The sequence below is a fragment of the Castanea sativa genome, chromosome 2 (assembly GCF_040712315.1).
Source record: "Castanea sativa cultivar Marrone di Chiusa Pesio chromosome 2, ASM4071231v1".
NCBI lineage: Eukaryota > Viridiplantae > Streptophyta > Magnoliopsida > Fagales > Fagaceae > Castanea > Castanea sativa.
In genome coordinates, this window is record NC_134014.1 from 46842035 (window position 1) to 46866228 (window position 24194).

Consider the following 24194-nt stretch of genomic DNA (forward strand, 5'->3'; position numbering starts at 1 on the left):
TCATGCAATTTTCCATTTTTCAATTATGTAATTTTTTATTCAATCAATGAGAAGGATACTATTCAGTCATGTATTTTATATTTATTTTTTCTTATTCTTTTATAAAAAAAAATAAGTGGCAACTCCACACCGCTTACCCAAAAAGAGAGATGCCCTAAAAAGTACTCCAAAAAATCTCTCTTTTTTGAGAGGCACTTTTAGTTAGGTCTCTCACAAATTCAACAGTTATAATGAGGATATAGATTTGAACCCTGAATATTTTCATTAGAATTTTTCCTTAATATTATTTTCTGCTACAACCAATTGTATTATAAAATTCTTGGTAATAAATATATATGTCATTGATAGTGTTAATTTCATGGAAAATTTTTTGAGAAATTTGTAATCTATAATATATAAAATGGAATTTCTAGATAACTTTATAATACTGTGTCACTTAAATCTTGATGGCCCTGCAATTTTTCAAGTCATTTTTTTTTAATAAATATTTTTCAATTATGTTTAAATTCATTGTAGAACCTTCTGTATTTACACACTATTAAATTCGAGTCATATCATAATTGAGCATTTTTTAACCAGTTCTTTAAATGGTAGAATATATATATTCATATATAACAATTATAATAAATGCTTATTAATAACTATCATAATGATCCATTCAATCTTTAGAATTCATAATCTTTTTTAATAATACAACCCAATAGTAAACATGATTAAAATATATTGATCTTCACTAAACAAATTCTCTTTTTTGTTCTCCAAAAATTCTCCTTTTTAAAATAAGATTCTCTAAAAAAATTCTAAGCAAATTAGAAAAATTCTCTTGTGCGGAACCTTTAATTTGACTATCTATTTATTTCTTTCTTTCTATACATATATTGATAGTTGAGGGTAGGGAGATTTGAATCTTGGGTGCATTTTTTTAAAATATCAGGAGACTGCTAGTTAGTTGAGCTACAAGGCTCTTAACTATCAGTAAGTTTTGTGACCCATATTCCCTTTAGATGACATATTGGCATGAGGTCATAACAAAATAGGGTGTCTACACTATCAATCTATCGATTTTTATTAATTAAATATATATCATACAAAAAAAATATTGTCATGTATAAGTAAGCGATTCACAAAAAAAATCCTATTTTTGAATACTTGCTCTTTCGATTATATATGCCTTATCTTAGAAATATCAAGTCCTGCTTAGTAAGAAAATATTGAAAATTGACACTCCTAAATTATATACTCTACTTCTTTAAAAAAAAAAAAAAAAAAACGAAACAAAAGAACAAGCTTATATAATATATATATATATATATATATATATATATATATATATATATATATATATATATATATATATATATCCTACAATTTATAAAGCTGTCATATATTATTGTTTAAGTAGCATATGCATTATATATAAATAATAATAATAATAAAAACCACCTTAGTAATATTTTTAAATCTTAAATGAACACCTTAGTGGATTCAGGTGAAAAAAAAGAAAGAACATCTTTGTGTGGTACACACTAACACACATTATTATTATGTATGTATGTATCCTATAGACTATAGTCAAGCAGTGCACAAGTTGCAAAAGCTGAATCATGCACAAAGTCATAAGTTACAAAAATTCCACTTGGAAATGAATAAATAAGTGCAAAGTGGATTACTACAACTCACTTCTTTTTTATAAAAATAAAAAAATTATGGATTACTCCAATTTATGTTGTTAATGATGTATAATGTAATGTATTTAATGATTAAAAAGTCGAAAAATGTGACCTAACATTTGGCAATAAGTCACATCTATATATTACCCGAAGATACCACTTTAATTAAGGAAAGATTCAAAAGTAAAAGTTTGAAGAATACATATATAATTTCTCTTCATCTAATCTAGAAAGGCTTAAAAAAGTGCGATATAACTGCAAAGATCTATTTTTTCGCGAAATGTCATCATGTTCTTGACATCTTCTTCTTTGTTTTCTGTTTGATCTCAGCCGTCTATTTGATTTTGCTAAAGCAATATAGCATCAACAAGAATATGCGTACCAAAAATAAAAAAGAAGAATATGCGTACCACACATACAATCGATACTTCTATCATCATTTTAAACAAAGGTACATATGTAACAGAGCATCACAATCCAGAATATGCGTACCACTTGATGTTTTTGCAATCTATTTTCCTAAATTACAATGATCCAAGAAAGCGACAAGACAGGGATAGAGAGATACTGCGTTTGCATATAAATCTTAAGTTTTGCTCTTTCCTACATAAATTTCAAGTTCAATATAGCCTCTTCCTTTATTAAGTTCAATATAGCCTCTTCCTTTATTAAGAAACAACAAAACACGAGAGAGAGAGAGAGAGAGAGAATGCAGCTCCCTTATTGTGTAAAAGAGCAGAAACCCTGTGTGCGTTGGGTGGAGAAATATTTTAAAGACTGCCTTTGCAATGTAAAAGATGATTTTTCCTTCGGTTTTGGCCTTATTAGTCTAGTGTGTTGGGGTGTGGCAGAAATCCCTCAAATCATCACCAATTTCCAGACAAAAACTGGCCATGGAGTTTCTCTTGCTTTTCTACTCACTTGGGTTGTTGGGTTTGTACTTTCTTCTCCTCCCATACTTACAAATTAACACACATGCACACACACAAACAAGAACATAAAAAAGGGTTCTTGACATTCTTTCTTTCTTCTTTTTATTTATTATTTACAAAACGAAAAAGTTTAATTTTTGGGCTTTTTTTTTTTTTTTTGGTTGTTCTTGATGCAGTGATATTTTCAATCTTGTGGGTTGTCTTCTGGAGCCAGCGACGGTGAGTGTGAGGCTGAGAAAACTGGAAACCATTCTATCATTGTTTGTTAGTTTTAGTGGTCCAGACTGTGGTTGTGTTGTGCTGTGCCACTGTCTGGAATTTTTTTTTTTTTTTAATCAAAATGCACTCTTATCAACTTGTGTGTGGTTTTTCATTTTGGTCCTCATAAACAATTTCTTCTTTCCATTTACTTTAAAGAAAAATAGTAACAACTTCTGATTTTTGTTTTTTAATGCTCTTGATGCAGTTGCCTACCCAGTATTATACGGCTCTGGTAATAGCACTATCTGAGTTGGAGTATGCATGTTCTATTTAAAGACTATGAGTCCTACATTTTCTTTATGATTTCACTTTCTGCTGCAAATAATGGAAACTATGACACCATAAGTTAAGTTAAGGATGCAATTGGGGTAGGTCTATTTGGAACGAAGCCAACCTAAAGATTTTGAGTGGCCCAGTTCAACCTCATAGTTGCTGGTTAGGCATGGTTGGGTTTGGTTGTCTGGTGTGGTGATAATACTGGCTAAGAAAATTTTAGCAAAAGGTGAGAAGGATCTTGGAACAACTTCAAATAGTGGAAAAAGATGGCATGAACAGTAATTCCTGTCCTGACCGCAAAAAAGAAAAAGAAATTCTTATTGAATATATAATTTTTTTTTTCAATCCAATCCCAATCTCATGTTTGGACCAGAACTTTGACCCAAACTCACCTACTGTAGCTAGTGTTTGGGTTGAGATTATCTTCTGCTAGCCCAAGTTGCTAATTTTTGTGTTGGACCCAGGTTTTGTTGTTGTTGTTATTGTTATTATTATTATTTTGTTTTTGTTGCAGCTTTACACAGTCAGTACTTTAGTCTTAGTATTCCAGTGTGTGTACTATGACTACATTCGTAGATGGTCAAAGTACCGACAGATCAATTCTAAACATGAGGTACAATTTAATTTCCTTGTATCTAAATCTATTCAAAAGGCTTTTTTATACAACCAACCTTTCTTAACTGGACTATTAAAAGTTTGTTATTAATTTAGGCCGAAGACAAGAAAAAACCATTGAGGCCTGATAAGTCAGATGATTCAAGCATTCCAATACCTAGAGCTTCACCAAAAACCACTACTCAAAGAGAGTACTACTATACGTATGTATATATAGCATTTTTTTCTCTTTGTATATATGTGATTATATGGGAAATTATTCAGTAATTTGGGAGCAATGCCTTCCACTCTAACATGAATGATAGGTTTCACCATAAATTTAATTACCGTTGCCCACTATTATGTTAAAGGATGGAGCATTGCTCCTGTAATACTAAATACTTACTCCATCATTTGATATGTTTAGCGCAAAATTACTGGATTAATTATGACATTAATTTTTTTAGTTAGTACTACAATGAGCAAAACGATTGCTTTGAATTTTGCACAGGTCAGCTAGATCTTTGGCAGGCAGTGGCACTCCACCATTTCGAACTTATCTCAGGGTGGCCAAAAGTGGTCCTTCCACAATGGCGCTTAACAGTGACTCATCATCTGAGGATGAGGCAGCTCCAACTGCATCTAAGTCATCTGCTAGCCAACCTAGGCCAATACCAAGATCAGTAAGTCTCCAGCATATCAAACCAAGCATGCCTTTGCTCATTCAGCCAATTATACAAACCGAAATTGGTGTTTTTAGGACAATATATATGCATCAACTTTATTCTCTTTAGAGAGAGTGTTGTATTATTGCTCTTCCAGTTTTACTTTTATGTTTCATTATTGATCAAGATTCATTTATGCTTAAATTTCTACACATTTTATTTAATAATTGAGTTTTTTGTCATGAGGGGGGAAGGGGGATACGAACTAATAACCTCTGCTTCATAAGATGTAATCCCTAATTGATTGTGCTAATTGTGGGATACATTACCACACATTTATGTAGTGACATCATTTAAATAATGAAATTGTAGCATCACATTGATTCAAACTAATAACCTCTAAAATCACTATTGTTATATGTTGGTGCACCATGGCACCTGTTACAGGTAGGTTATGGAACATTTCTAGCTACATCACTCAACTTGCCCCTAAAGAGTAACGGTTTGATCCAAGCATATGTGGGACTCACTGGGAGGAAGCTTTTACATGTATGATTAGTGATCCTTCAGAGTATAAGTGTAAAACTACATTAAGGCCTTTTTTTTTTTTTCCTGAAGTTCTTACTACTAGGGCACTATATGTAACAGGAACAAGGGGCAGAGAGTGTTTTAGGGCAATCGTTGGGATGGCTAATGGCTGCTATTTACATGGGTGGCCGACTCCCTCAGATATGGTTAAATGCAAGTATCATTTCAAATTGCCTGTTTTGCTACTTCTATTTTTCGCTTACATTTTTATTAAGATTTTGTCCCTAACAAAGTTATTATTGCACATATTGGCCAGATTAAAAGAGGAAATGTAGAGGTAATGCTCTTACCACTTTCTTGCTTTCACACAATATCTTCAATATATTGTAGTGACTGTTCCAATTGTTTAAGACTCTTTGCATTGTAATTTTTCAGGGCTTGAATCCTCTCATGTTCATTTTTGCACTAGTTGCCAATGTTACTTATGTGGCAAGGTCTCTCTCTGTCTCTCTCTCTGTCTCTCTCTCAAAAGCTTGTTCTTTCTATATTTTGTCCCTCATATTTATTGTTGTTAACTATGCAGTATTCTTGTAAGGACCACTGAATGGGATAAAATCAAAGCTAATATGCCTTGGTTGTTGGATGCTATAGTCTGCGTGGCGCTTGATTTATTTGTATCCTTTGCTAAGTTCCTGCAAAAAACTTATTTTTGCTTTATCATCATCGTCGTCATTATTATCATTCTCATTACTATTATGCTACCTTAACAAACATGTAATAGATCATTTTGCAGTATATTTACTACAGATACATGCGGAGACCAAGTAGCACTGGAGATTATGGAGACTACATGGAAGCAAGTAAACCTGTTGTGTCTTAATTGAGCATTGTGCTTGATATCACAACTTTGGACCATAACCTAATTTTCCTCACGAGTATTTGAGCTTGTATTATTTCTTTTAGTTATTGTTTGGTACAGCGAGCCTTATATAAATAAATTAGTGGAAGCACTAATTTTATCCTCAATATAATTTGTAATGTTGACGCTATATATATTGCTCAACATATAAGCCCATAAATTAGTCTGTTTAAGCCTTTTTTATATCGTTGCTGTTGAGTTACCATTTCCTGGCCTGTTGGTTCTTCAATGATGATGACTCTGGCATGCTACAAGCCAAGTTGTTTATCCAAGGTCCATTTTATCTTTGATGGATCCACCTTCTTGAAATAGAATGTATTTGAAATTTAGTGATTTGATTTTTTGGTAATATATGGACTATAGTACAATTATTGGCTCAACTTTATATCCTGCTTTCTTTGATAAGACTGGTTCTTTTTTTATTTTAGAGAATATAAAGCAGTTTGGCTTTTGACCTTTTCAGATAGGGAACAAAAATTTCATGTTTTATCAATGATTTGGTACAACATAAATTTTTTCCTGGTTGGTAAATATTACTTAGTACAAAGAGGTATTAGATATCACGAAGTTCAATTTTCCAAGTGAGTAATATTTAGGCTAAAATGTAAAATTCACCTTTTATGTTTCACTAAAATTCATTTCAGTTTTTTAACTTTGTTTTTATTCATTTCAGTCCTTTAACTTTCAATTTTATTTAATTAAAGTTTTTTCATCAAGTTTTGTTATATGTTATGGTTAATTTTTCAATTTTTTAAATCTTTCTTAAAAAATTTTAAATTAAAAAATTCAATTAATAATTGAAAAGTATTTTTCACATTTTTTTTTATAAAAAATTTGATAAAAGTTGACAGAAAGATCTTAATTGAATAAATCTGAAACTTAGAGGACTAAAATAAGCTAAGTTAGAGGACTGAAATGAATTCTAAAAAACTTAGAAGATGAGTTTTGCATTTTAACCTAATATTTACTACCAAATCATAGATAAAACATGAAATTTTTGTGTGGTCTTAAAGGTGCTTGCCCCATTTGAGTAGAGTTATTTACAAAAATGCCACTTAACTTAATTTCCTAATATTTGAAAACTCTCAAAAGTTGTTCTCATATCTCAATACTAATTCTCAATTTTCCGAGATATAAGTTATGAGAATTGAAAAAAAAAATCAAACCAAGCAATAATCCATATGGTGGGGCCCTAAAATTTGAGTGATGAGTGAAGGAAACACTACAAACCGAATGGCTGAGTAATACATTGGGTTTCTTGGGCTTACACACAATTTTTTTTTTTTTTTGGTTGTTGAGAAACATTACACACAAAACCTAATACCTCTAATATCAAAGAATGGGTCAGGCCCTACCAGGACAAGATTTTCAAACTTTCAACTATACAATGGTTAAAATCAACAATGGCAAGAATGGACAAGCACCTATTCATCACCATGAAAGGCCACTTGTTTCCTTTGGTCAACAGATGAATCCTCTTGGGAATAATCCACACAATTTTTTTCCCTCTCAAGTTGAATCACCAACGGTTCCAATTGGCATGGAGATCAATTAATTGATCTTATTATATGAGCGGAGGTTTATGAAAAATTACAAAGAGAAACCTACAGAAAACCATACCCAGAGTCAGAGCAGCCCCTTGTCCTGCAAAAAATCCGTAACTGCCCAATTAATAACCAAAGGGGCGAAGAAAGGCCATGATTGATAATGTTGTTTATGGACTTCATGAAGACTTCTTGGGCTTGCAACATGGTCATTTTGTTCTTGGGGGGGGGGGGGGGTGGTGGGGCTAATTTGGCAAATATGACCCAGCCCATGAAAATTGTTTATTTTAAAAGCAGGACTGCTCTACACTATTAACATTCACCTTTTTATATATATTTGGTGGATTCCAATTAGCTCAACTGGTAAAATTTTTTATGATTTAATAAGAAATTTAGAATTTAATCCCCGCCTACAAAGAATTTATACTAATGTTGACCCAAAATGGTTGCTACACAAAGTATATTGTAATTTTACCCCATAACATAGAGGTTAAAATTAATTTTTATCCAACTTTTCAAGAAAGAATTTGGATTCCAATCACACGAGTGCGGTGTAAATTCCATGTATGAGGATACTTAAAAAAAAAAAAAAAAAAAAGTAAACTAGGATACATTATTATATCTGTTAGAATATTGAGATAGATTGCATTCATAATATTGAGATCAATTGCCACTTTATTTGTCACCACCTACTTTAGTAACACTTCAGCTACAATTTGTCACAAGATTGTTTAACTAACATCTTCACCAAATCTCTTTCACCAAGATGTTTTCATGAAATGACTTCCAAATTCAAATTCGTCTCCATTAACCAATATGAATTTGAGGGATGTTGATAGAATATAAGTTCAACAAGCTTAGGCCCATTGCTCTAGATTTTTTGTACTACACTAATATTACTTGTACATCACTCCTTGTTTATTTATATATAAATATATTTTATTTTACAAAATTTAATACAAAGTGTTTTAGACTTTAATAGTATCAAATAGACAAATAGCCAAGGGAAGCATTGCATGTGGAATAGATGCCCTATAAGTTTAGAACACAAAGTAGCATGAGATGAAAATGGTTTTGGTAATATTGATTGTTCCAAAGTTTTGTCATATTTTTGAGAGATAGATAATGGGAAAGGGAGAAGGGGGATTCAGATCATGGGGATGAAACACCACACAAAAAAATGTTATTTTTATTAGACTATTCTTTCGACCCTGGAAGTTTACCATCTTAGTGGATGTATGTGGAAGTACTAATCAAAATTGACATTAAACTAAGCAACCAATACTGATAAACAATCTATCTCAACGTTTTAGAGCAGAGCTCCATTTTGCTTGTTTAATCATGACCGATTGATAGCTGCAGATGCGAGAAAATCCAATCGGTTTCCGTTCATGTGGTACAAATAAATTTAATGAGAAGAAAAAGTGTTTGTTTAATAATAAAATAAGATACAATCATATTGATTCTCAGAAAGTTTTGAAGGTAAGCATGTGAGCTAACCATGATTGACTCTATCACAATGAGATTTCACGATCCCAAAGCGAACTTTTTTTTTTTCGGTGTGTGTTTGACTACCAATGGAGAACTATTACTAAAATAAAACTGATTTCCGGGGGTAGTTTTGAATAGATTACCAGATTATGGATCATTTTTTATATATATATATATATATATATATATATATATATATATATATATATAATTTTTATTGTTGGACAATATTTATTAATGAATTCCTTTTAATGTTACCCTCAGTAATAGTAAACCATCTAACTTTATATATATATATATATATATATATATATGAAAGCAACACATGATTTGAAATAAATGAAAATTTGCATTCTTTTGGACATGAGAATAAATTACTTAGCTTGTCAGGGGAGAAAAGCTCATAGATTAATTAGTAATTGGCTCTATGACGTACAGTATGTTCTGCGATGTAGATTAGTGAAGCTTTCCTCTTATCATAAAAAATTAAAAAACAAAAAGGATGAAGATTTGCATGATCTGATGATCATTACTTTCTGCTTAATTACAGTAGTACAAGCGTTGTACTTTCTTTTTCACCCCTTTTCTAAGGAAGGATGTTCAGTAAGTCTGAATTTGCTCAACAGAGAAAGCAACGTTTCCCCTTACTTTCTGTTTTCCATCAAAATTGCCAAAACTCAGTCGTAATCAGCTGGCACATGGAGCAAACCTTATCTTGATGTTGTCTTGCATGTTCCACTGTGGGTTCAAAGAGAGAAAGAGAATGGAAACTCCACTCCCCACGTTCTTGTTGGACCATGTTCTTAGTGCAGCTACTCAATATATGATTTGACATTTCGAATAGATAAACCATTGTAATTCATATTTAATTCCCATGTTAGATCTTCATATCCATGATAAGTTGACTATGATTCAAAATCTGTGGTATTTAATCATATAGTTTATATATCTGAATCAACTGCAACATCTTTAATACCATTAAGTTGACCTTATGCATATGTAGTCCCATTCCTGAAACTAAAAACCTCTCCATTGAACCAGAGATCTCGCAGGCAGAATAACTGGATTGTCGGTACTACTTAATCCCATGGAGGCCTTAGATTTCTCCCAAGTTAATTAAAATAAACTGGACCAAAAACAAGTTTGAGTAAGTATTTCTGTATTTGGCGCAATTATGATTCCAATGCATTAGCAAGGGGTAGCTCTTGGGATTTGTTACTCTACTAAAAAAAAATGAATAATTTGCATAATTCACCTAATGATATCCTACAAGTTTTTTTAAAAAAAATTTAGATTTACATTTTTAACTTTTAAGTTGATAAAAAAATTAAAACCAAACACGGGTAATACTGCAATTAGATACTTATATTTAAACACTAGCCACATAATCTCCTATAAGGTCACACACTAAATAATCTCACACCCTCTCTCTGCCAAAATCAAAATTAGAAATTAGATCTAGAAAATTATTTTCCTTTTGTTAAATTTTACACCAGAAACATGATTTTGGATTTTCTATTTAAAAATGATCTAGATTTGAGTTGCATTATTTCATCAAATCATGTGTTTAATATGTCTTTAATAGGATGGATTAAGTTTATTGTGTCATTCTATTCTTAAATGAAATTGCAATATATAGTACCTTTGATAAAATAGATTTTTATTGTTATACACTTTTAAAATTTATTCTATTCTTGTCATATTATAGACATCATTTCTTAAGTAACTTTTATTTGTGGTTTGCATTTAAAATTTAGGTAAATGAGAGAGAGAGAGAGAGAGAGAGTCATATAAGATTAATTTTAGGTGTTTGGAGATATATTATTTTCCTTATTTGACTCTATTCAAAGTTTTCAAAAAAAAAATTATAACAATTAAAATATCCAATATAACAATTATTGATGATATAAAAGACTAGTTTTTCCCCCCAATTCATGTATTTTTTGGTGAATTTATTATAATAATTGTTATTGTTATTTTTGCATTTTTGCAAGAAGAAATTTTAAAGATTAAAATTGATAAAATGCTTCATAAAATTGTAATTGGACACACTCTATTGAGATGCAAAATGTATTTGTTAATTGTTACACAATAATTAGTAGGGTGTTTTTTGGGAAGTAAGGTGAAACTTCATTACTGTGATTGCTTGTCACAAACAATGGCATATAAGCTTCTTAGCTTATTAATTAGGACAAAATTTGGTTGTAACCAATGGCTACTGTGGGGACTAAAAGGACTTAAGCAAGTGTTTGGGCATTGGCTTTGTTGATGGGCGCTAGTTTGTTTAAACTAAAAGCTCCTTAGAACCGTAACTCAGCCCATGAGTCGAGAGTCCGAGGATTCGTCCGAGGACAAATATCACCTTGGACAGACCCGCAATGACCTTGGGATTCGCCAGAAGAATCAAGGCAGGGTTATGTAAAGACCGTTGGTTAAAAGGGGGACTTAGGCCTTCCAGACGCAACGGTGAGAGGGAAATATCTTATGAAAAGGCTGCTACCTCCACATTAAAGACCCTACACCTGCTTCCCTAGCCGCATTAATGGGAAAATGACCTCTAAATAGTAGAAGTCAGCCTTCTTGCTGTTATTTAAAGACTCCTAGAGGGTGGTGGATGGGACGGATGGCTAATAGGGTGATTTGTATGACACGTGGATAAAGAGGGAAGAAGAAGAAGTATTTAAGGAGGAAAGAGGGAAAAGGAAGAAGGGACGAACATAAAGAATTGTGCCCTTTGAGAAAGAAAAAGAAAAAGAATATATAATTTGTCCTCGGCTCACGTTCGAGGAGGTTTATTTTGCCCAGTTTGTCTTTTATTTGCAAGCGCAGTAATATTTTAGCCTGTTCACCAAGTTTCGAATATCACTAAACTAGATTGCAAGCCCACACTCTACAAATTTCATTGTTCAAGGTTCATTGGGCCTGAGCCCACGTGTGTTTTTGGGTCCAGGTACAATTGAGGGCTTACAGTTACAACATTACTTAATTTTTATTTAATGTTAATTTTGACAAATCTACCATTAGAATATATTTGCTTTTTATATCCTTCATACTTAAAAATTTTCAAGAAGATCAAAGATCAATAGTTTTTGTTATCAATAAAATATTTAAATTTTAAGTTCTTGTAATTTAAAATTATACATAAAAAATAAATTTATGAATTGAATAATAAATAGTAATTGATTGGTAAAAAATTTAACATGTGTGTTAAAACTTTGAAGAACATGCAATTAAAATTTTAAAATATATATCTATGTTAATTTTTTTTTGTGAAAATTGTGGTGAAGTTTGTAACCGAGCTTTGTCTCCTTAATTACTATATATCCAAACAAGGAAAGAAAGAGGATTTTCTAAATGCGGATATACGATTCCCTAATTTGAAAGAGAAGCCACCGACAGTATTCTATTTTTAGCGTTTAGAATTATTGATTCCCACTACCAGAAAATGTTTCTATTCCTTTTTCCTTTCTTTAACTTCAAGGTATTCAATCAATAAAAAATTCGAGAGAAAACGCGTTAGTTGTTTTATTTAAGGGTATCTCCTTGACTTTGTAAATCTTGCTTTGATGCCACGATCTGAGCTTTAATTTATATTAATTCTTCATTAAGAAAGTAGGTAACCACAGGTTAAAAATGCTACTTACCCAGTTAAGCTCCAGTAATCTCAATTAAAAATTTAAGACTCGTTCACATTGCGAGTGCATGTTTATGGACTTATGGGACTTGGCTAGAGCTAAAGATTGCCGAAATTACAGTTGAAATAATAAGAGTTTTAGATAACTGGGACCTGAAAGTTTTCATTATCATTTGTATAACATGGGTCACAAAATAGAAATAACACTTCGCTACAGCAAAGCAGATACGAATAAGTGGCACCAACCCTATTCATTGAGAAACACTTGTGCACCATATTTAAGAACACCTTTAATTTTTTTTTTTGGAAAATTAAACAGCCTTTGATCACCTGCTTATTTGGGCTACATTTAATTCACGGTTTTAAAACAAAGCATCACAGTAGATTTCATGAATACACCAAATCATGCATGCGACTTTAATAATTTGCTAGTTGTACAAAAAGATTTTATCCCAAAAAATTATTTTGAAATTTCATTAGAGTATACGTACAAGGTGAATTTCATCAATCAGGTTTAACTTATAAGAAAAGCCAAAAAAAAAAAAAACTATCCACCACTCCTACAATAGATTTACAAACAATTAAGAGACAGCATATTATGCTTACGAAATAATTTGGGGTGAAAGCTGTAACGCATATGGTTCAGCCAAAAAAAAACAAAGCAAGCTTAATATATCTGAACTCTGTTGCTAATAATGGTTAAGAAAATTCATGATTAGTTCAATCCCAAAAGTAATGTTTGGCCTTGGCCAGAGTGGACACATTCAACGAAAAAGAGATTAAAGATAGAAGAATCAAGAATACAAGACAAAAGAAAACCATATTGGCCTAGTATTCGATTTAAAGTTGTAAAAAGATTAAACAGCGGTGAGTTCAATTGATTGCCTTCATGATTGTCCAATTTGTTTTCACATTTACAGCACAATAATAGTGCCATCTAAAAACAATATAATTTACATGGTTCATTTTGTACTGCTATCTAATAAAATAGTTTTGTACGGAAATTCTCTTACAGCGTAGTATAGGGTTTTTGGGTTCAATTCAGGTGCACTTTTTTTCCCTTTTTCTGAATAAGAATAAATACTTTTATTGACCAAAAATCTTAAAGGGCCCAGCTATCTTCTCCTTCCAGCTGAGTCACATGGAAAACTTAATTAGGGATGGGGAATATGCCACTAAGCTAAGAAATGGCAGTACTATTAAGATGTCAATGAGCAAAATTAGTTCTGAAGTTTACAAAAATGTAAAGCAAAGATACTGTATGCTTAACAATAGAGCTTAAGGACTACAGGGGAGCACAATTAAATAGGTGTTTGATGTTATGTCATTTATTAATTGATAATTTTAAGAAAGTTTTGATACCATTTTTATTAAAAATATAAAAAACTGTTAAAACAATCTATTGATTTATTATTTTTCCATAAAAAATTTTATAAATGTTTCCTAAACTAATGCACTTAAGATATATTAGTTCAAAACAAACAGAGCATCCCCTTGTAGAAATCTAGGGTAAGATCAAGCTAAGCGTATAGCAAGTCATAGAATTTCCAATGGCATTTAGCATCAATTAATCAATCTTCCTCGCATTCGTTAACTTTTCGGTCAAAACAAATAAAGCATCCCTTTCTAGGAGCGAAGGATAATATCAAGCTAAGCTTAAAGCAAATCATAGAATCACCAATTATTTTTAGCAACGACTAATCAATCTTCCTCATGTTGTCACAAAACACATGATGAACGCCCTTAATTGTGGAATGACAATTGACACACCAAACCTTTTTGTACCTTTTTCTCCTTGTATGTCTGTGTATGTAAAGAAATGTGAATAAAGAGAAAGAAGTGAATGTTCTTTCTTGCCTAAAACTTCAAATTAACTACAGTATAATAAGACACACGAATCATTCAAAGCCAAAAGAGCAAATCGAATAAACCATTCCACAAATATCTTCTTTCCTCTTTAATAACCTCAACTGTAATTCACTGTTCCCAACAACAAGAAGCCAACAGACATAGAAAACAAATAAAGCTTTCATTTTTGTAAGATCGATCTGTTAATATCGTGTAATGTACAAAAACAATCTCACCTAGCAGACATAGAGAACTGAGATCTCTTAATCTTTATATGAATCTCATCTCTTATATTGTTCCCCAACTCATCAAATTTCCAAAAATTGACAATTTATTATGTAAAAAAAAAAAATTTAAAAAATTATGCCATTTCTAAGACTCAAGAGCGAACTGAGTTTGTAACAGATCATAAGGAGCCCACAACGCATCCAAAGGGCAAGGCCGGTTACCATCGAGTCGAGCCCATGGCTTGCCTTTTCCACTCCAATGCAAGAGACTCACTGGACCAGGATGCAAATCTCTACACAACCCACGAAAGTTGTCCCCACCAAGACCATGCTGGTTCCACCTGTGATCCACTGGGGCTATGTTTCCAGCAAAAACCAACAAAAATGGTGGCAAAGAACCCAGCTCGTAGATCCGCATTCGCTTCTGAAGCTCCATCCATTCCACTATCTTTGTTGTGTAGTCACCGCTTCTCCACCGCTCCAAATCGATGACCATGACACCCGTGTTGAAGTAACAAGCACTGCGGCCAGCGAAAGTGAGAGACAGAGTTGGGTTGGACCAAAACGTGGGTGTGAAGTAGGAGGTGAAATTTGCGTTGCAGTACTCTGGTGCAGCGAGGACAGCTTGATTTCCAAGTGGGGTTGCTGCGAGTTTAGCAATGTCGTCGACGAGGACTAAGTCTGAGTCGAGGTAGACTATGCGTCTGACACATGGTGGGATGAGATCAGCGAGGTAGTTTCGAGCGTAGTTGAGAGCACAGTCTAAGGCTGCGCGGATTGAAGTGGAGATGAGTCCCAACACGGCCGAGTCGTCAAAGGGGTAGACTCGGAACTTGAGGTATGGGAACGAGTTGGAGATAATGTGAGTGAGATTGTTGGAATTGGAAATGGAGTTTGAAGAGGAAGTGACGAAGTGGAAGAAGATGTTTTCAGGGCAAGAGGAGTGTTGGAGGACAGAGAGAATGGCAGCCATTGAGCCTCGGAGATAGGTGGCATCGAGGGTCATTGCCACGTGCACAGCCTGGTCAGAGCAGAGGTCCATGGTTGAAGATGAAATGGGTATAGAAGGGCATGATGGAGAGTTGTAGAATTTGGGGGCTTCACGGAATTTTTGAGCGGTGGTGGTGGCATTGGTTTTGGTGAAGAGGCATTGGCCTAGGAGGAGGAAGAGGAGGATGAGACTCAGAAGCGATGGTAGTAGGTGTTGTTGTGGTGCTGAATTTGGCATGTTAGGAAAGGTTTGTGAAGTTGAAAATGATGGGTTTGGGGTTTTGTTTATGTAACTTTTCTAAGAGAGAGAGAGTGTCTGTGTTTTAGAAAAAAACATAACACTACCGCGGTTTCTGATATGGCTTTGAAATGAACCCACGTTGTTTCAAAGAAGCTGCTGGGACGCCTGGCCAATGAGTCTTTACTTAAAAGTCATTGGGACACAACCAAAAACAAAAATACAAATGCTTTCTTAACAAACTCAGCACACACACACATTCTCTCTAAAAGTAAAGTAAATAAATTTCACGAGGCATTTATAATATACCGTAGTACATAAATTCACTTTTGTATTTTGTGTTTTAGGATACCTAATCTGCTTGGACATAATTGGTATGCTCCAAATTAGTGTTAAAAGATCACTAAATAACCAGCACATCATTTACTATGCGATTTTTATGATCTTAAAGTGACACAACATTTAATTTACAGATCCTTCGAATACGACAGTTGAGTAGTTAAGTATCTTTCATGTACAAATTAATGGACCAAAAAGAGTTTTTTTCCGTGCTTTTTTTGGTGTTGTTTTGTGTGTTTGGGAATAGTTTTGAAACTCCTCAGAAGTAGTACTACCAAAACAAAAGGAGGAGGTCTTGATAACCATGTTACGATCGATAGTTGATAATCCCAACCCAATCCCACCATTATTGCTTCGAATTAAATATAGTGAGGCAAACCCAAATCCCATTTTTAAGTCGAATCAAATATGGTAAAAGACATTTCATCTCCAGCTCTGGTTGAGCCATCCATGTCAGGGAAAGCTTCAGCTCAGCGTCTCACTTACTCACTCACCTTCTATTCTATACGTAAGATAGGTAAGTTTTACTGAATCAGAAATCTGGGGATTTGGGTAATGACCAATTAATGAGGCACTACTATATACCCTATTGTTGTTGTTTTTGACCAAAATCTGAATGCCATATATATGATAATTACACGGTTTCATCTTTCCCAAGAATATAATCGTAAAATAGTCCTAACTTGTATATACATGTCCAGTTTTTGTTCCGAATATTCCGTGGGACATTAATGCAAAGTCCACCTCGAAGAATTTTATACATACATTAATGACTCTTGGTGAGAGACTTCACTAATCTCATCCAAAAATTTGTGTCTAAAATCTTGGCCACTTTCATCTGATTGTACAACCTAATCTGGCCCAGAGTTAATTAGGTCGAGTAAATAGTAAATACAATGAGAGGCCACGTAGTGCCCCAAGTGGGACCTAGAGGGTGCCACTTTGCATGACCTGGGTGGATTATGTTTATTAATGTTAATGAAGGAAGAAAAGTTTGGTTGGGTTTTTTTTTTTCTTTTTCTATTTTTAAGTTGGAAAATGACAGCCAAACTAGAGAAACAGTTGAAGCCTAGAAGGGGTTTTCTTTTCATGCTTGTGAGTTGTCACCTAACATTTTGATTCATTACTAAACAAAAAACGCAAAGAGATAAAGAAAGAAGAAAGTTATGGTTGTAATTTACTACTCTAATAAAATACTATCTTAAAAAAAAAAAAAAAAAGTAGAGTTACAAAATGAGGGGGGGATTTTTGACCTTTCAATGGTCTTCTTCTAAAGTGATTAGTGTTTGATTAGAAGTATCACTAAATAAAATAGACAAACAAATCATAATTGGACATTGTCCTTAGGAGAATGCATGGAACCTGTTTGGTTTGAAAATGCACTAAACAGTAAACACCCTAAGCTCATTATTGTAGTTTTACACACACACATGCGGATAATCATTGTAAAATATCCTCTAGCTTGTAGCAGTTATAATAGAACTACCACAATTTTGTGGAATGTTATCCATGTTCTACTACCACATAAAATTTGGTATTTGCATTTCATTGATGATCATCTTCTTCTCTAATAAGTGTCCATTTGTCAAAAAACTTTTTGCTTTTTCACATCCCATAGATCATGGACTAGGTTTCCTATTTTTTAACATGTCCATCAAGGCCTTTTGAAAGAACTTCCTAAACCTGTGATATACTTTTTACGAAATCAACTCTGATTTACCAAATGAGAATAGAGTGATCCTCCTAGACAAAAAGATATCTCTTTAATATCTTAAATATAATATATTAAAATTTTTAATTAAACTCAAACACATGACTGTATTAACTGATACAGTACGTGTTATCTTTTTCAATGAGAATTAAATTTCATATAATTATATATTTGAATTCAATCCAGAAATCGAATGTGTTGGAACTAAAAAATTGTACTTAGTTCTACCATTTACAACCTTACTCAACAAAGTAAGAGTTGTACAATCAATAACTTTGATCAAAATGTATAATCAATCATGTCATCAGTGAAATGTTGTGTCTTTTGTTGGTCCTGCCACATGCTGATTTGATAATCTACTTTCCTTGGACCCGAGTTCATTATCTTTCCAACCTGAAACTCTTGCCAAATGGATTATCCCTTGGCCACAGTCAAGGCGGGCTCTCAGATAACATCAATGTCATAAATATATTATAAAGTTAAATGTAAATTATAATTTACTCATCTATAGTTTAGTCGAAATTTAAATTGTCTATCTGTGATTTGAAATTTGACACTTAACCCACTTAAGGTTAACTCAATTAGATTTCTATAACCCATTTGTGTTAGAAACAAATCTAAATATGTAATTTTGTTCCATTTTTATGTTTCTCTCCTCCAAAAATACAAAAAAAATAAAAATACAATATCAAATAAGATAAAAAAACTATCCATCATAAAACTTGCATCATATAATTTCAAACTATAGGTAAGCAACTTAAATTTTGGTTGAATTTTAGGTGGGTAAAATATTAAATTTTAAACCACATGTAAGCAACTTAAATTTCAACCAAACCACAAGTGGATAAATTGTAATTTGCCCTAAAGTTAAATACTACCATAATCAAGAGTTTTGTAACTCAACTGGTTGGCAACTCTTGATGTTTTCAAATTGGAGATTCAAATCCATTCTCTCCCATTGTAATTCTTAAGTTGTCAAAAAAATTATATATACAGAGGCAAAAAGAACATTTTTCTTGGTTTTTAAAGAGCCCAAATTAATTTTACTCCTCCCTAATGCCATATTCCCCCTTTTCAACAATACTTATTCCCCCCACCTTTTTTTTCTAACTAATAAGTTGATAGGGAGAGTATACGTAGTATTATCGACTTAATAATATAAACTCTTTTTGAGAAACAATAATATAAACTCAACTATATTATTGAATTGAATAGAAAGATTATATACTTTCCATTAATTAACTTCTAAAAATACAAACTCCTCTGTATCATTGAATAGCATGTGCACATCATATGCGCTTCAATAAATTGTTTGCTTTTTAACAGAAAAGGTGGAGAATACATCCACCATTACTAGGGTTTCATTGATGCATTTTTAAATGAAACGTACCATGTGCTAAACATGGAAATTGGCCCCCAAAACACACCTTCCAATTATTAGGGTGACTTCAATTAGAATTGGTTATTTTTTTAAATTTCCTTTTTGTCTTGGTTGCTTTTTCCATTCCTTTTTTTTTTCTTGGAATAAAATAGCAAATTTTTTGGGTGTTTATATATGCAACTAGAAGAGCAACTTTTTTTTTGAGAATATATATAAATAATTAATGCATTAACTTTTTTTTTTTTTAGAGAGAGTTTTAACATATGGAGTCTGCTCATGATGATAACTCTCAGACCAAGACACCAATTAGTTTTTTGTGTAAGCGAGGATTAAACCCTAGATCTCTTATTCAACTATCAGAGACTTTACCAATTAAGCTAACTGGAACCCGCAATTGCTTTGATCAACAATTTTATGTTACTGGTTCTAGTTTTAAAGAACCAAAAATGTATCAAGGAGAAAGTATCTTATGTACTAGGTGCATGAGACACTTGTTTCACTAACAAGCAGGGACGGACCTACTCAAGGGCTGAGGGGGGCCATGCCCCCCCCCCCCCCCCCAACCTTTGAAAAAAAAAATACTAGTATGTGTATTAACAAAAAAAAAAAATTTAATCCTGGCTCTTAAATTTAAATATTTGGCCCCCTTCCCAAAAAATTTACAAATTGACCCAAGAAATCCAACAAATAGATAACAAGCAAAATCTAAAAAAAAAAAAAAGCACATATCCTAATAATAAGAAAAATCTTTGGACAAATCATAAATCCGATCTAAGCAAAAAAAATAACAACAAATTAATTACAAATCCTAGCAAAAAAAAAATCACAAAAACTCAATAACTTTTACCCAATTTCTCCCTCTCACTTGAGAGCTCTATGCCCCTCTCAAATGACTCCACCCTCATAGCCATAGAGACAACTCCTATGCCACATATTGATCGTTTCATCCACACATTAGTTGGGTTATGAAAATATTAAGACGTGTCAATTGATTTGCAAAACTCTTAGTCATAAAATCTTATTATTAAATTTTTTTCAAAAGAAAAAATTCAAACAAAAATTAATAAATTAATGTTAATAATGCAATTTTATCAATCTCTAGTATTGATATTCTAATTTTTTAAAATTTAAGAACAAAAAACTTTGGCCTCCTAAATTTGAATCCGGTTCCGACCTTGCTAACAAGTAGGCTAATTTCAAAAGGGAATATAATTGCTTTGATCAGCAATTTCATATGGTTGGTTCTAGTTTTGAAAACCAAAAATTAAAAAAAAAAAAAAAAAAAATCTCGTATGTCAGACGCATAAGACATTTATTTCACTGACAGTTGCGCCAATTTCAAAAGCGAACACATGCAATTGCTTTGATAAGCAGTTTCGTGGCGTCGGTTCTAGCTTTAAAGGACAAAAAAAAAAAAAGGCAGTAAAATAAAGTATAAAGAAAAAAGAGAGGCTCATTCATGTTCTTTTTTAAAAAATCCTTTTGACTTTTTTGTATTTTACTGCGGATATATATATTTTTATTTTTAACTATGAAGACTGAGTAGTGAGCACAGACCGACATCGATGGTGGGTCCAGAACGTCCTGAAAGTCAGCCCAATTGGCCAGCAATTATAGGAGCTCTATATTGATATGATCTTGTCCCCACTTTGTCCACTTGGGTAACAAATCACTATATATGAATGTACTCTTTTTTTTTTTTTTTTTTTTTGAGAATCATATATGAAAGTACTTAAGTACATAAAAAATAAAAAAAAAGTACTACTGGTGCTACTGTACGGCTGTACCTAAACGTATTAATCAATTAAGTTGGTAATTTCAAACAAGGAACGGAGAAAATTAGGACATTACTATATAAAATACTAGCATTCCAGATTTGAAAATGTGCATTTTCAACTTAGTTAGTCCAAAACGGTGTGCATTGTCAAAGGGTTTTGAGACCTCACTACTGTAGAGTGTAGACCACATACAAGTCTTTAGTAGGACTCCCAGTCTTCTGAGTCACTATGGGCTTCGAACAAGTTCTATTAGCTTCGCCTCGTCGGTAAGCTTTCAGGTTCCAAGTACACAGTACACATTCTTGAGAAGATGTGACATCATATATATACATATATACATATATATATATATATATATATATAATTTTGGTGAAGATATTTATTACCCATTTCAAAAATGGATAAGAGTTATTAGCACAAAAGTCAAAGAGTTAAAAAAAAAATCCAATTAGATTTTCAATTTGAGTTTAATTTTGCACTTTATGGTATATATATATATATATTTTTTTTTTTTGATTTTGTTCCCAATGAGTTGTTAGTGCAAAAGTTGAAAATGAAGGTTGGGAAAATTTTTAAAGGAAAAAGAAATGTTAGGTTTGATTTTGACAATGTATTAACGTGATTGTTGACAATGAAGGTTGGGAAATTTTAAAAAAATAAGCAATAACAAAATTGGAGTTTATATTTATGTTGGTTTAGGATTCAGCTTAGGTTTTGTTCAATCGTTCTCATCTAGACCGAAATAAATCAACATAAACTTAACTCTAGCACAAAACAAAATTATTAATATTTGCTATCAATAGTGGTTGGACAAACTAAAATAGAGAATTTCATAGATAACAATAAATGAATTTTTTCTTATTTGTTTCAAATAAACTTATATTATTTTATAAGTAGCTATTTTACATATATATATATATATATATATATATATATATAATTAATCCCAAACTTTCACTTATAAAGATTATGTGTGTGTATATATATATATATATATTTATTTATTTATTTAAGGCTGAGTGTTTTATATATATATATACACACACAATTAATCCCAAAGTTTCACTTATAAAGATTATAGTGAAAAAAAAAAGGATTATAGTGAAAAAACCAGATATTGAGCTAATGCTAACAAGCTGCCGTGGATTCATTTGTAGATTTTTTTTTTTTTTTTTTTTTGGGGTGTAAGTGTGAATTCAATCGATTCATTTGTTGATCTCATGTATCTTTTTTTTGATAAATATCATGTATCTATCTATCTATTAAATGTACACCTACTTTTTTTTTTTTTTTTTTTCCTCCTTTTTGAGAAGGGAGCCTAGAGGCTATTGCATTAATGTATTAAGGCTAAATCAGCCTGGAAAACAGAAAAAGAGGGTGGAGGAACGGTCTCTATCTACGCAACAAAATTCACAATATGTTTAGCATGCCTAATAAGATTATATACAACTTTATTACCTTCTCTCTTTACATGAAAGTAGTGTAATTCATTAAAATTATTAGATAAAAACTTAGCATCAATTATCAAATAACCAAGAAGAGCCAGAGAGTTTATATGAACTGCCAAGGCTTGAGTAACGAGCAAAGAGTCCCCTTCCATCACTGCATTTGTTATGCCTATCTCCAAAGCAAATTCGAGTGCTCTTGTTGCTGCCATAGTCTCTATTTCTGCTGCCTGGTATCTGCATGGGAGCTGCTGGGAAATTGCAGCTAAAAGAGAGCCCAGTGAGTCATAAATAACAACCCCAATACCCGATACATTCTCAGAATCGAAAGTGGCACCATGTAAGGGTGAGAGTGAGTAGAAATATTGGGCGCTCCGGTTTAGCTAGCTTATTGCACCATGTAATATCACTTTTATTCTTTCAAGGGTTTAAATTGAAAATTAAAACTTGAAACTTAGAACTTTCAATTCAAATTTCAACCTTAAATTAATTTTTCTTTTAACCTTGATATATAGCTTTTACTTCTCACAAGTCACAACACAATAATAATTGGCTGATCCAAATCCCCACAAATGACCTACTTAGGGTCCGTTTGGATAGAATTTATTGCTGAAAACTGAAAACACTGTAGCAAAATAATCTTTAAATGTGTGAATAGTACTACAGGACCTAATTTTAATAAAAAATTGCTGAAAAAGTACATGAACAGTGCGCGCATAATACACGCACACAGTGCGCACACGACGCACTTTGTCCCTAGCAGCAGTAACGAAAAAAAAAAAAAAACGCAAGCAATGAAAGGCAGCCATAATAAGTTGGATCCAAACACATTCTTACTAATTGTCTTTGTGGAAGTAAAATGTCCTTTTCAAGAAATTGACATACGCAATCTCTAACGTGACCCAGCTTTCAATTCAGCATTGCCATGGCGTGCTGGCTAAATAGTTGCTATGACATTCAATGCACACACCAATTGTAGAAAAATAATCTTAATATTTTGTGAAGTCTAATGCTCTTGTACCTTAAATAAACAAGAAATCTCACATGAATTTCATCTAAAGAATATTAGAACCTACTTGGTTTTTTCAAACCCTAAGTTGTGTTTCGGATTTAATGAAAAACTAACTTATTTTACTTTTTAACTTATTTTGATTTTTTAAATGGGTCTCAAAGCATTGTTAATGAATTTTTTTTACAATACTTTCAATTTTTTTAGGTTTTTTTTTTGTTTCAGCAAAAAATATATTCAGCTAACTTTATGTTTGTTTATATAATATTTTTAACAAAAATTTTTAATTTCAATTAAATAAGAGGTTGTCAAGAACCGTGGTGTGAAAATGAAGAGTTATAACAACCATCGTGCAAAGATAACTACTCCAATCAAAGAATCAGAAACTTGACAAAGCCAAGTCTTCTTGGTCTTCGATTATCAAAAAAAGTCTTCTTGGTCTTCGACCTTTGAAATATACAAAGCAAGACCGTACAAGCCTGACAGAACAAAAGTTTGGTGGGAGTCATAAAATATTAAAAAAGAAAAATGGGATCAAACAGTACGGCGAATCCACGCGGAAAATCAATTAATCAAATGACATTGAAACATTTAACACGTTTACCTCTCTAAAAAGTGCGTTTAGTAATTGTTTTTTGCTTGAAAGTTAATTTATTTATTTATTAGTAAAATTTAGTTAAAGTACAATTATAGTATTATACTATTAAAAATTAA

The 24194-nt window shown here is 32.2% G+C and overlaps 2 protein-coding genes across 3 annotated transcripts; one reads left to right on the forward strand and one right to left on the reverse strand.

The window, feature by feature from the left end:
- Window positions 1–2284: 2284 nt before the first annotated feature.
- Window positions 2285–6225, forward strand: LOC142626478 (vacuolar histidine transporter YPQ3). Of its 2 annotated transcripts, none has more exons than XM_075800306.1 (12): window positions 2285–2603; window positions 2779–2821; window positions 3069–3095; window positions 3654–3752; window positions 3851–3957; window positions 4245–4416; window positions 4846–4947; window positions 5047–5139; window positions 5243–5263; window positions 5362–5420; window positions 5510–5600; window positions 5708–6225. In XM_075800306.1, the coding sequence occupies exons 1-12, from the start codon at window positions 2380–2382 to the stop codon at window positions 5804–5806; spliced, it is 1137 nt and encodes a 378-aa protein (XP_075656421.1). In that variant the 5' UTR covers window positions 2285–2379; the 3' UTR covers window positions 5807–6225. The 2 variants fall into 2 exon arrangements, with proteins under 2 accessions (XP_075656421.1, XP_075656422.1); XM_075800307.1 differs by having other exon boundaries at window positions 2314–2603; window positions 3654–3744; window positions 3849–3957.
- An 8191-nt stretch (window positions 6226–14416) lies between these two features.
- On the reverse strand, window positions 14417–15985 carry LOC142623496 (putative galacturonosyltransferase-like 1). The gene has a single exon (XM_075796931.1). The coding sequence runs from the start codon at window positions 15815–15817 to the stop codon at window positions 14735–14737; it is 1083 nt and encodes a 360-aa protein (XP_075653046.1). The 5' UTR covers window positions 15818–15985; the 3' UTR covers window positions 14417–14734.
- Between the last annotated feature and the right edge of the window lie 8209 nt (window positions 15986–24194).